The sequence below is a fragment of the Venturia canescens genome, chromosome 6 (assembly GCF_019457755.1).
Source record: "Venturia canescens isolate UGA chromosome 6, ASM1945775v1, whole genome shotgun sequence".
In the NCBI taxonomy this organism is placed as follows: Eukaryota; Metazoa; Arthropoda; class Insecta; order Hymenoptera; family Ichneumonidae; genus Venturia; species Venturia canescens.
Genome location: NC_057426.1, coordinates 6,859,485 through 6,873,964, shown reverse-complemented (window position 1 = coordinate 6,873,964; position 14,480 = coordinate 6,859,485). Strand labels below are relative to the sequence as shown.

The following is a 14,480-nucleotide window of genomic DNA, read 5'->3' as shown; positions in this document are numbered from 1 at the left end:
AAGAATGATTTTTATGGTGAATTGAAAAAACGATGAATCTTCCGTTGAGACTGAGAGAAATTGAATATAAAAATCGAAAAAAATAACGTGATGAATCCGATGGATGGAAAGAAAATCGAAAAATCCGCAATCCCTGTTTGGTAATAACTCCGAAAAAAAGCTCACGAAGTTTCCGCGTGCCAAAGGGAATCAAGCCTTTGTGATCCAAAAGTCGCATAAAATGCTCGTATCCAGGTGTTTGTGACAGTGCGGGTGAGTGTGTTCGCACCACGGACAGTGCGAATGGTGTGAGATTAGCTCGAGTTTCGCAGCCCCCTCTGGAATTGTCACCACGAAATTGTTACTCGACTCGTGGGATGAAGGGAACGGTGACGTCGCGGATGCTCGGTGCACGCTACCAGCACAGCTGCTGTTCACTGTGGTGGAAAACCTACCGCAAAATAACTTGCATTTAGTGCATTATCGAGTGGGTATTCAACTGGAAGATTTATTCAGCTGCTTTAGTGCTGAATTTTTTTTCTCGTCAATTCAATAAAAATGTTTGAAAGCATTAAAAACCTTTGTGCAATAATTTTAAATGCAATGCAGACGAATACAAATCGGTTATTGATGAAAGACTGGACTCGTTTAATTTTGGATTCACGACAATTCTGCTTCTGGCGTTTGCTATTCAACAGTAAAAATAACGGTCGTGTTAGAAAATAGCGCAATGTCGGTCGCTGTGGAGCAATAACTCTCACTCCTGGCGCAGTGGTAAATGTTCGTGCGAGAGGCAAGTGTGGCCCGAAGAAGGGTAGAGCGAACGGATTTGTTGCGTAGTAAAACCTGCAACGTTTTAGTGCCTTAAACACTAAAAATACGAGATTGTGGTATTGAGGTATTTTCCGAGGTGCAAGAACTTGAATATTGTCAAATGCACGTGAAGAACAAAAATTCTTCGTCGTAAAGCTGCTGATCAGAATAAATTTTACTGACACAGAATATTTCTGGTATTAAACAAAATAATTCGGTGATTCTGAACCAAGAAATTGGTCCAGCCAACAGAGCTTCGGTGCAGCTCTACAAATTAATTTCAGGCCAAGAAATACCATCGAAGAAAACTACTTTGCTTACTCGTTCGAATTTTTATCGTTTAACCTTTTAAGGACGGGGATTTTTACGTTTAAATATTCGATGATTGGGATGGGAACAAACGTCCATCGAGACACCCAAGAACTTTGATTCGTACAGAAATTTTAATGATCCGATCAAAAAAATCGAACCATTTATCGTCCAACAAAAATATTCATGAACCCACTGAGTTGTCGTTCAGCGAAATGGATCTTGTTCATTCAAATATTCGATTTTCTTCACGGTGCGCGAAATACGACGTGTCTGCAGAACAGTCATTCATTTTCATGAGCACTTTCTTTCGGAGTTCCAGAACCGATGAATTCGTTATAATTATCGATCGTTCACGAGCTTCGTTTTCTCTCCGTTTGTGTAGAATGTGTACGCCCTGAAAGAAGGAGTTTCTCCAGCAATTCTGCTAATTAGTAACTCTTCAATATGGAGGTTGATTACGATTGAACAATGCGAAGGGGAGTTTTTTTAGGCAGGTTTTCTCACAGACATACGTTGATCTCGCATACAAAAGAAGATTCTCCCCCTGTCCCTTAATTGAAGACGCAAAGGAAAGGATCGAAGGAGCAAATGAAGTGAAAATAAAACACTCGTTACGTTGCTCAAGTCAGTCGTAAATAGGGATCGTTATTTCTGGGTAAGGAATCGGAACTTTTTGTTTTCAGGTTCAAGATTTTCTTATGACTTTTATTATTATAAATTCGACTTGACTTACCTCTCTCCGTCGTCGTTGAAAGCATAATCACCCAGTATGAGATCACGCAAGCGGTAACGCGGTGGCAAAATCAGTGGTAGACACGGATCAGGCTCGTTCATCATCATAGTGCAATGAGCCTCCTCCGTCGCTGACAAATCCTTCGTGTTCGTTTTCGCGTAACCCCCTTCGCCCTCGGGGCTACCGCGAAAAAATACACTGACGAACGCCACGGTGTAGAATGCGACGAAGAATCAGCACACACAAAAAGCCCGTCTCTCGATGCCAATTTTGCACTTATCTTTCGTTTTTTATTTTCTTTTTTTCTTCAAATACAGTGCATCTTCATGCAAATTTCATCATAAAATATTCACCACCACAGAATTTTTCATTTTATTGCGGATGTTATTAAATGTGTTATCATCGCTGTATGATTAAAAATTCATTAGTAACGCATGGATAAAAAGGTGCATAATGCAGGTCGTCCTGCCTATAAAATATTTTCATTCACTCTCTCTCCCTCTCTCTCTCGACAGGGGCTCTGGGATTATGGAAACACTCAATGGATTGTCGTGGGAATTAATTACGAAAGTTCCTTAATTGAAGAATATTCGTTATTTTTTATAATTATTTCATAGGCGAGGTAGATATTGTCAGCAGTTGCTATCCTGCCTAACGAGAAAACGACCCTGCTGTGGGTTGGCTAGAAAAAAACTTATGTAATTATGCAGCTTGAATATTTTTTTGAATAAAGCTCGAAAAATGTTCTTTGTCCATCGACAATTTAAAAATGGCTTATTATATTCCCTGGAGGGGAGGTTGACAATAATCGTCATAACTTTATTATCGATACTTTAATCCATCATTTATCAAAACTCAGATTCATTGGTTATAAAGACTTTGATAACCAGGTCAACAGTCGTTCTCCACAAATTGTGTTAGTTTTAACCGAAAATAAACTGCCTTCTACAAAATGGGATTTTCGTCAGTCACAACCTTTTGAACCCACGTACAGAATGATTTATCATTACAAAAAGACTTTGACGATATTTTTATCAAGATGTATCAAACCGAGGTAACCCATGTAACAGGGGAAATACTGTCAATCAAACTGAGTTGAGCACGTCAACATTTTAGCATCTGCATAAATTCAAATCTCTTGGTTTGATAAGGGCGAGGCGGTTCGTATCAGACACCTTCATTTCCGGGCTCCTGCGCGCACCCTGAAAAAGTTACATTCGAGTTAAAAAAAGCGTGAACGCATTGAAGTACCAACGATGTTCACAATTGCTCGGGCTCTTTTTTGTCGTTTTGAAATAAAAGTGCGCAAACGTCTGGAAAATGATGTTTTTGAAGTTACTCAAAGATGTGCGTTGCCATGCCCTTTTTTCTAATCGAATATCCATTTTGCAGAAAAAAAGTAATTTGAAATATCACTAAAGGATCTTCGCCTAAGCTGAGGGTAAACATGTTCGTCGCAAATCCGGATTTACAATCCAAGCTCGAAAGGATTTACACAAAAGAAACTCTCCACGCGGTTCCATGACCCTTTCAGAGCGTGTCACCTCCCCTATGCTGTTGTATAGATTTCGGAGCCCCGACGCCATTGCTCTATAAGGACAGCATCAGATTAGCACCCTGCAGGAGGCCGATTCTATCAGCTCTCGTGAGTTGGAAAGATTACTCTAAAATCTAGGGGAAGACTATCTACGACTGCAAAACCAACACGTTCGTGACCGAGTTAGAAATGATTCGTGGTGCCAATAACAAATCCAACTGTTACCCTCCATCCCTTGCTTTTGAAACAACGACAAGTTTTCATCAATTATCGTTACTCCTCTAATCAAATAATACGACGATTCGGTCAACTTGTACAAAAACAGGCAAATCTGTCAACACGTGGAGTCAACACCCTCTGTCAGAGTCAACAAACTCTAACCTGTGGGGCGTGTGGGGCTATTTCTCATTCTATTTATAGAGCTGCCGTGAAGGCTTGTAATTTCAACCAAACCTGGGGAAAAAATGGTTGATTCAATAACAATTGATTTTATTGGAAGAATTTCATTTAACTGCAATGTTTTCGGGGAGAATGAATCTGCAGTTTGTTCTAAAACTATTTCATTCGTTTAATCAACCTTGTGGTGATCATATTTTTCATTGGCACCCCGTATAATGCCACATTTCGCTGCTCCAATGACTTTTTTCTCTCAGTTTATAGAAGGGAATTTCGGAAGTCTGATTGCTGAGCTGATTTTTGAAAAAGAGGTGGAAATAGTGCCAATTTTACGAAATTGAGAATGATTGTGAATTAGTGGTTCGAAATGATCTTACAGAAAGTCACGTTCACGACAAAATTCTGATCACGTATTCTCGATTCGAATACAAATGATCGAGGTTCGTTTACAAATAATGGAAGTAATGAAAAAAAGAAACCGTGCAAAAATGCTCTCAAATTTATTGCACAAATCATCACATTATCACAATCGCGTCTAGACATTTTTTCATTTTTTTTTGGCATTATTTTCTAGATGAAAAAATAGCATTTTGGAAGTCACTGAAACCATGACAAGAGAACATGTCAGTGTCAGTGTGATTAGTGCTGAGATTATCACTCGATAAGTTTCGAATGTTAGTGTCAACGAGCAGAAGAATCATTGGCTCGACAGAGAAATTCGTCTTTTTGGGTGTTGCGAATCCTGATTAAAATTAGAATCGACGACACACAAGTTATAAAGTTGTCCCAGAGGGAAGAGAAGGTCGCGTGCGAGAAAGAAAAGGCCCTTCAGAAAAGGGAGACCCCCACAAAGAGATTGTTGATTTGTGATATTATTACACAAGATTAGAGGCTCGAGATAAAAGTGGGTGAGGGATACGTGTCGACTAGATCGAGTGAGTATAAGGCCAGGCTCTTTATCGAGATGAAAGAGGAAATTCAACAAGATTTTCCCCTTATGAGGAGGTTCTTGTTGAGTTTAATTTATCGTCCTAAGATTCGAGTCTTGAAAAAACTCTTTCCAAACCACCAATCAGTCATTTCAGAAAAGCAACTTTAATTCAACTTCAATTACAGCAGTCAAAGAATTTTTATCCCTCAAATCATCCATTTTTTTTTTTGTACAACTTCTAATCTTCCAATCACCACCCACGGACTTGACCCCTCCGAACTTGGTTCACTCGCGTATTAATTAAAATAGCTGGTATCTAGAGAATTATATTCTTGACAATCGAGAGAATCGAGTGTTGAATTTCTCCGCATTGAATTTCAAATTTCAATATTTCGGTCGTGGCAGCCCCTGAAGGTTTCCCCAAAGGAGTAAAGGCTGATGGAAAATAAAATAAAATTGATAGGAAACGTCATGGGTTTGTGAATTATTGTCCTCAAAATAAAAAATGCCAAAAGAAATTAAACGAGTTTCGATCTTTTCAGAATTTAAAAACCAAAGAATCTCAACAAGCCAATATAGAATGACGTATCTACAGTCAAGGAATTACGATCAAGTAAAGTCGAGACTGTCCATATCGATTCGCAAAAGGTTCGGTGAGCGATTTCTATTTTTTGCCCAGCTCCGTTTATACGCCCCACCTGTGAGTTCGTAGGTGTGTAGATATAAATCTTTAATACCTGATTCTTCGGAGCTCATTCCCTTTGTGACTGTTCTCGAATCGGACAAAAAGACCCACATATAATTAATGCATCCCTCAATAAAAAGGAAGTGATCTCATAATAAATCATGCAGCAGGACAACCGGAAGCTGTACGAAGAATATTTTCGATGAGAAAAAACAAACGCTGTATTTTTGACGTTTTGACAACGTCTTACAGGCTGGACCTCTGTTTTCGCACAATCTCATTTTCCCTACTCGATTTCCAAGGCGAAATTATTGAAAATGAACGTGCGACACGAACGTGGAAAAAAACCTCAACGATCGAATATCCCGTTTTTAAAACAATGTGAAGGAACGAATTTATGTTGTCTCAGGCAGTTGACGTGGGAGAGAAATCACCGGCGAATAATTCTATAAAGAGCAACTCTCGAAAAGTTTTTCTTCGGAAACAAAAAACAAGACGGAAGCAGGCAAAATAAAAGGGAGACGAAACATTCACACGAAGCTCGAAAGAAACCATGTAAACTATGGAATCACTTTGATGCCGATTCACGCGTAGCAATATTTTTCTACTCAACTAGTCTTTCACTTTCGTAGCTTTCACGGTACGTAGACAGATAAAATCACCGTAATTCATGATTCACTGGAGGCGTTCGAAGTGCACGAAAGAACTTGACGTTTCTCATTGAACTGTTACAGCAAAATCGCTGCGAAGGAAGTTGCGAGTTCTCTTTATTTCCGGTTTCCACGAAGCTTATCGATTTTTAATTGAATGGGTAAATCCTGCGTTCCTGTCAGAGGAATATCAAAACAAAGTCGCCAAGTGTCCGCGTTTTGAACGTGCGAACTGTGGATAAAAGTTTTCGCACCGAGAAGTTTCCACATTTTTATTTTCACTTCGCACAACTCGTTTCGACACGATTAAAAAATGCACGACGATAAAAATTTTTAAGTCGACAGAAAGACAGACACGCTGTCACTCCCCCGCGATACTTCGTGCCCTGTGCAATGCAGTTTTCGGTACTTGTTCTCACCACGAGTTTATCACGAAAGCATAAAAGTTCATGGGGTTGATTGGTAAAAAAAACAACGTAAGAATCTATAAATCAAAGATGCGAAGTTCCGTGGGATTCGATTGAATTTAAGGTAGCGCGAGAGCATGAAGCGAGGATTTGCAAAAGCGTGGGTTTGCCACGCCGGTCACGGAACCAGCGGCTGCGCTACACGTGCACATTGTGTTCAAACGGAACAAGGATCGCGAGGCGCACCGGCCGCCGTCCCGTGTTCTAATGACGCGACGAAACCCTGGTGTCCCGACGTCAACGCCACCCCGTATAACACACAAGTCGATCTCTCTTCTTCACTCTCTCTCACTCTCTCCCGCTCCTCCTGTCTAAACTGACGTCCGTGACACCTGCCCGATTCGCTCGGATTTCGAGGGGGTCACGAGAAGCACGCCACGCATCCATCAAGCCTGTTAATTATTTGCATGTAAACTATAACATTTCAGACGTTTCACGGATTCTGGCCGTTTCCTTTGGATTTTCAATCTTCTTGGTTTCGAAAATCTGCCATTTTCTCACTTGATTTCTCCCTGATTGTTGTTAAAACGTTTGCGAAGTCATTGAAATTCTTGAGGGGGCGTCCTGCTTTAGAAAGCCAAAAAATCGATGGTTTTCGGGAACGTTTTTAAGGTAGATGGAGATAAGTCAGCATAGCGAACTTTTCGCTATAGCTTCAAGGATTTTTCAAAAGTACAAAAACATTATTTTAATGTGAGAAATACTAGATTGTTCATGGTGTATGCGCAAAAATTTATTGTCGAAATTTCTCAGCTGCGTAAAATGTGGAGATCGTAATCATTGTTTGCAATGAATTTCTAAAGAAGAATATCACTTCAACGTGCTGTAAATACAGAATTCCGCAATTTTTTTTCCAAAAAAGGGAACACCCGAAGCAGCGAGCAGCAAACTGTCAAATTCTTGATATTTTCCTACCTCTCAACGAGAAAGTTTTTCGGACTAAAAACTATATTTGAATAACAGTTTTGCAGCGCTGTGTACGAGATTTGGGAAAAGTGGCGTATAATAATGAGGGTGAGAAACGAAAACAAAAATGACGTCAATTATACCACGAAAATATCGAAGCCAACACTGGGAAGAAAGTCTCAGTTCCCTGGGAAAATGTATGAAAATTTATTGGACGAACGTCGAAAGGAATAAGGGAATTGAATTTATTGTGATTAGTTTCCAAGGAGAATAATAAATACGCAATTGCGAGTTTGAGTGATGAAATTAACATCGTTCATGATAGATTTATCGAACTAATTATGCAAGTTATTCTATCATCGTGTTTGCATGGCTGCGACGAAAATAGAACGAAGAAAATTCACAACAATCTCAAGAAGTTCCCTCGCAGTAAACTCGCAGAAGTTGCGATCATAAATAAACGACTTTCCGTTATCAGGCAACTTCCAGGACGTTGAATCGATTGTCTCTTTTGACAGGGATTTGAAAATCAGCCACAACGCCAATGGAGCGGCGAACGAGTTTTTCAGTAGCTCGGAAATAGTGAAAACTCGATCCAAAGTTGCTGCCGCATAGTCGATTTTACCGGGCGACAAAACTCTTCGGGAAATTTCTTTACCGTTCTGGGGTAAGAGAAATAGCAACGCACAGGATTACTATCGCGATGGCTGCTGCTATCTCGCGACCTTTTCCAGCGTTTTCCAATCGCTCGATAATCATCCCTGCGATTTAAATCCAAGTCCCATTGAAGATGGCAGCACACGAGTTCCAGACGTGAAGCTGCTGTGGAAAGACTTCGATCGTTTAATTTCACTTAAGAGTATGGATCAGTCGACTAACCTCACTTGGAATTTTCGAAATCGATATTCTTTGAGACAGTTTGATCGATTAAAAAAAGGCTCTGTCAGCCTACGCAGAACGATGGCAAAAATCGATTGACAGAGCCTTTTTTTAATCGGTCAAACTGTGTCAAAGAATTACGATTTCGAAATTTGCAACTATCTCTCTCGCACTCACAGTTGCGGTATACCAACTGATCCATCCTCTTAATTCTTCACTGAAGTTTTAAATAATTGACTAACTAAATAAACTGATTTTTCGTCTGAGAAAATAGTCGTGGGATACTTTCACATTTCTCTATGGGAATGGATCCAACTCCCTTCAGCATTGATTTGAGCCGCAACATTTTAAACGTTTCTCCTAAAAGCTACAATTAGCTAATTCTCCGAGTAAGAGATTCGCCCACTCTGGAAGTTAATTTGAAAAAATAATACAAACAAATGTAAATAATGGCCACAAGAACACTGCAGCTTCGCTCGTAAGCTGCAATTGCTCGTTCGGCAAATCAATCTTCCCCCAGCATAAAAAAATCTGAATTTTTCGCTGCGATGACGTAAGTGACCCTGTCGAATGTAATTATGAAATAAAGTTTCAAAAGCCGACTGAATACTTTAGTGTAAAATTTTCAAATTGTATTTATGAGTATGTTTACGATTGACAGTAAAGATGTAACTCAAATACCGCAAGCGATGGATCACGGTCTTATCGGATCTTCTTACATTCGGATGAGGAACTCTTGGGATTGGTAATTTTGATAGTTAGCTACGAAAGATAAACGTACAACGTGCTCGATCGTTCGAGAGAGAGAAAGAGAGAGAGAGAGGAGAAGAAAGAGGGCGCGGGAACACGCCGTTACATAAACGTCGTCGAACTCGAGGCGTGCGCTCCGGGCCACTGACGCTACTACACCTCGAGGCGGGAAGGGGAACGACTTACATAATTCCTGAATTTCCGAGCCAGGAGCACATTGTCGGTTGTCGGCAACTATAGAAGCGGCGGCGCGATCGGCTTTGTATCGTAACCGGTGGCATGAAAAACTTAAGACGAGAGTGAATAATTGTCGAGACCTCGCGGAAGCGCGATCATTTTATGGGAACACCAAAGCACAGTTTCCCTTAAGAAATGAGTTGTGCAGAGGCGAGGGCATCGTCCCTTTTACCTGAAGAATTGAGGCACCTTCGCAATGAAGAAAACCATGCTAAAAATTATAAAACCACCGACGAGGACCACGAGGCCTGATAAAATTCCCCTGTTCCGGGAAAGCTCATCTCGACTGCTTTCTCACGCTAGATAAGATAGACCCGAGAATATTCTTCGACTGTAAGCAATCGACGGAGGAGGCACGTATATTACGTAAGAGAGTGTATATTTCACCTCGAGAGGGTCTCGATCACTTATTCAACGACCTTAATTTTCGGCGGTCGATTCCCGGTGAATTATTTATTTTCATCGATTCCCGCCCTACCTTGCTTCAAATTCGGCGCCCCTGCATCAAAAATATTCCATTGCGACCGTGAGAAATCGAGCTCAAAAGACTTGCAAGTATCACTGACGTGCGAGAAATAAAAATTGTTGATTCACCAACAATTCGTGTCATTGGAAGAATTTTCTTCATTAAGCTGCGATGTTTTCGGTGAGCATGAATCTGCAGTTTGATCTAAAACTATTTCATTCCTTTAATCAACCTTGTGGTCATCATATTTTTCATTGGCACTCCGCAATCTGCCACATTTCGTTGTTCCAATAACTTTTATCTTAGCGTCTAACAACGATTTATATTCATTCGAGAAATCGACAAATTAATACCGAGTGTGCGCAGCTTCGGTACCCGCACGAAAGGGGAGAAGCAAGGCACCGCGGATTGGTATCCTGCTCTATTGAAACAGGTTTTTTTTTCATTGTCTTCATAAAGCAAAACGCGCAAAATTCGACGTAACTGTTGGCTCATAAATGTCTGTCCCTGCTATTAAGTCACGAGTTAGCGAATATGTAACGAGCTGCGTCTTCGCCGTCGCTAGCCTCAGGATATTACATACATTTATAAAAGTATACACGTACGCGAGTGTATGTAGACATATTATATACGCCCTAGGAGCCAGGCCGCGTTATTCTTTTTTTTTAGTCCGCCCCCTCGTAATCCAACTTACGTAATGACCGGGTAATGTAACCAAATGTATGTAATGCTTGCATAAGTCAAGCCGAGGCGCTTACACGACCTACGGAACACACAGAGTGATGTATCTCTTTTGAGTGAGAAAGAGAAGGGGGTGGGAGGAGGGGATGGCGAGGAAATCGACGCTGACATAGCCGACGCTGCTGCCACGATCGCGGCACGTCGCCACCAAAGCATAATCCATTGTTTGGCAATGGTTATAGCACGTGTTGTGTAACGAAGCGGTCAATTGTGAAGTCGATCGATGCCGAACTCTCAACATCGTAGGAGAAACCACGTCGAAGATGGCACCGTTAAAAGCTCCGGAGGAAGGCAAGCTTCGCTATACCGCATACATTGGATGTCCTTATCGAGCTTTTCTCATCTTCTGACTCGAGAGATTGCTCTTTAATGAGAACGAACTCCGAAGCTCTGGAGCTCGAGGGGACGGAGCCTCTGCGGAATTGGGGGTTGCGGAATTATTGCAAGTTTGGGAGGGTCGAATGTAGGGCGGGGGATTGAGCATTGGGGTGGAGGAAACTTTTTGATCTTGTTTTTGTAGTTTTCGAATTGGAATTTCGAGGTCGGAGCTTTTGAGGATTTCATCAAGTTTCGAAGACACTTCAGAGCTCACGAATCCTCGTGAAATTTCATCGAACTCGTATCACCGACGTTACTTGCGTTACTTTGCCGCATAGCTTTGTTATACGACAAAGGATCCGTGCGTAACAGCCAGGAAGAATAGCCGTGGCTCGAGCCAATGAAGAAACGTCCGCACTCGGGGATGCTAGCTGCGTGTGCGAGGACGATAAACAGTCTAGAATAGTCGAGTCGTTCTTTCAAACGTATTCCAAACGCGCCATCCACTACGTCGCTTCGCGACGACGACACGGCCAACTTTATGCGCACGCTAATTGAGCAAAGAACGTGCTTCGTTGGCGTGAGTCCGGCAGACTTGCCACTTTACAAATGAGGAAATCGATTGTTCCCGGGGAAACGTACCGCTGCGATGGAGTTCCATTCGCCTGACATGTATGTCAACAGAAATTATCTACTGCGTACGCGACTGAAATTTCATGAGAGATTTCAGGATGAAGAAGATCCTCGTTACTATGTTAATAAGTTTAACGGTCTTGTCCTAGAGAATGCACTAATCATCTGAGAATCGGTAATCTTTTTGTTTTATTATGTGCAACAAATGGAGGAAGGGATCGTTGATTTTTGTCACTACCAAGGACATTCGTGTCTTCCCATCTTTAAGGAAGTTCACGCAAATCTAATGGAAATCGAAAGTCCCAACTTTAAGAGTTGAAATTTGAAAATATGCTAGAAATATACAGCGTGCATCTATTCCGGAATTATATATTATAGGATCTGCCATCGGAGTTTTCGAGAAAACAGTTAACGAAAATCACATTTTTTGAAGGGTTATGCATTGGCTCTTGTAACAGGCACACTTCCTGTGCGACGATTTGGATTTAAGGAGGGTGGCTACGTTCGTCAAATTGATAAGAAATTGATCAAATTTGGTGATAATGTTCTTCAACATCAAGTGCGAAGACACAATTTTTTTCAAAATTTTCTTCTGCTTAGTTATCGAGTAATTACGCATTAAAGCAGATTTCTTATGCATGGAATGTATACCTATATATATGGAAACGCTATGCTTATACACGTGAACTTTAGTGATCAATTACTCGATAACTGTACAGAAGAAAAATCTTAAAAAATTTGTATTGTCAAATTTGGCACTAAAGAATATGTTGACCAAATTTTATAAAATTCTGATCATTTTGAATTTTTTTATGTTTTTAGCATGGTTTAGCATGGCAACATTGTATCGCCTGTGCAATATATCCTTAATGAAATAGGATCCTCCCAACTTTAGAGCCAAAAACGAGAATAAAAAAATTGCCTTATTGTTACCAGTGAAAATCACTTGGGAATGGATAAAGAAAAATACTTATTTGAGATTAACGAGTAATAACGACATAAACAGTGGAAAGTTCAGCAACACCATGCCGAGCCAGCTGGTTTAAAATATAGATATGCATACGCCTATGAATAGAAAATGGCTGTTGTTACATTTTGCTTGATGATTTTACTACGAAAGTATTTTAACCGCTATCATTGTATCAAAAATGTATAAATCTCAACGACCAAGTTACACGCATAATTTTAATAATTGCGAGAGTAAATTTTACTCGTTTCTTTGATCGTCAAAAGAGCAAAAAAGTTAAGTTTCTTTTTTGAATGACGCATGAGCTTCCTCAAGAGCATGGATCAGTCGACTAACCTCACTCGTAATTTTCGAAATGAAATTTCTTTGACACAGTTTGACTTAATAAAAATGCCTCTGCAGCCGATTTTTGCCATCGTCCTGCGTAGGCTGACGGAGCCTTTTTTAATCGGTCGAACGCTCTCAAAGAATATCGATTTCGAAATTTTCAGTTATCTCTCTCGCACTCGCGGTTGCGACATACCGACTGATTCATCGTCTTAAGCCCCTCGAACAAAGAACAATTGACAAGAAACGCAGTTCTGCTCTCTCCCCTAGCAAACGAATCAGTCAACAAAAAATGGTGTCTTTCGATTTAAGAATAGCCAACAAGTACAGTTAATAGCGCCTTGGTTTACGGCGGTACAGCGAAACATCATCAGTGTATAATTAAAACGAATAGATGATCTTTTGAAGGATCGGGAGCAGGGTTAAAACTATGAATGTTCCGTACCAAGCAGCAGGGTTAAAGAGTCTTCTAATCGGCTTATGCAAGAGTCTCGTGCAGTCGCCCGCATCCCGCAACCGCGCGCGAAACCGCGTGCGTTGTTTCTCCAGCAAATATACTTGCAGCAGCTGACAATATCCAAACAATATTGCGACGACGCATTTGAACTGATTATTTTCCCGAGTATGAGAGGGGTTTGTGCATATGCGTGTATTCGTTATTTCTCAGAGTACCGAGCGGCAAGAGCCGGCCAGTTTTCTGTCGCGGACGTTACTATGCATCACGAAGAATCGAAGGAGGCTTGCTGTCCTCCATGCCGCACACGATATCACTGTTACAACGCGCCGCTGTTATATAGAACTGGGAGAAACGATATCAGCGATAAACGGTGCTTACATGCGGGTACCAATGTACAGGTCGGCTCAAAACTCTCGTTCAGATTACTAAAAGGACAATTGACTCATTTCATTTGGAGGAAAGGAATCCTGTGATGAGAATTAAAGAAAATGCTTAAGAAGATGCTTAAATTCATGGAATACGGCACGTTACTAATTCGCTGGCTTTTACATTCGGCGCGCAGTCCAGCACGCTCTTGTTTGAAAGTTACAATCGTCAATTGTTCTCACACTGGTTTTTTTATTTTGTTTTTTTTTTTTTTTTTTCAAAATTTCACCATTTTTTGGTAGCGCGTGTACGAGCTTTAGAACTCTGCGGTCGTACGACGATGAGAAGGAAGGAAAAACTTTAACGGGAATTCCACTGACCTTTTCATTATTTCCATCGCCTTGACGCTTATCCATAGTTTTTCCCCGTGTTGGTCACTGTATAATTGTTTTCGTTTAACCCGTGCAGTACGATTGAAAAATGCAACGGACGATAAACGCGCGTTGCGGGGAAGGATCGATGGATAATTGTTTCAATGTAACACACTGGATCAGCTCCGGTTTACAATGAGGAATGCAATTTTCTTTTTTTCCCTCGAGGTCGCTCTCATAATCGTTACCCCCGCCGCATTAAGGGTCACCTGAAAAATGCAAACGACTCTCCCATCGCGTCCGGGTGTCTCGGAGTCTGAAAAATAGAGAAAAATTTAGATCCTCGAATGAAAATGCGTTCACGAACGCGTGCCTTCGTCGCAAACCCACATGAATTTTTAAGCTCCGCGATAATTGCTGCCTCACGGACTACCAATTGCTGGCGAAAGAGCAAGGAAGAGAAGGAGCAAGGAAGAGAAAAAGCAAGAAACAAAGTAGAAAAAACGGCAGGGAATAGAATCGAAAAGATTCGAAACGTCCACGAATAATGAAACGCCTT

At 40.9% G+C, this 14,480-nt stretch overlaps 1 protein-coding gene across 2 annotated transcripts in view; it reads right to left on the bottom strand.

The window, feature by feature from the left end:
- Positions 1-6,672, bottom strand: part of SLO2 (slowpoke 2) — a 175,404-nt gene extending 168,732 nt beyond the window's left edge. The window contains exons 1-2 of one of the 2 annotated variants that reach the window (XM_043422166.1): positions 6,000-6,672; positions 1,838-2,242 (exon numbers count right to left, since the gene is read on the bottom strand). In XM_043422166.1, the coding sequence (XP_043278101.1) occupies positions 1,838-1,944 (107 nt within the window). In that variant the 5' untranslated portion in view covers positions 1,945-2,242; positions 6,000-6,672. The remainder of the gene's footprint in view (positions 1-1,837; positions 2,243-5,999) is intronic. The other variant, XM_043422167.1, reaches the window with a different exon arrangement.
- Positions 6,673-14,480: the final 7,808 nt, after the last annotated feature.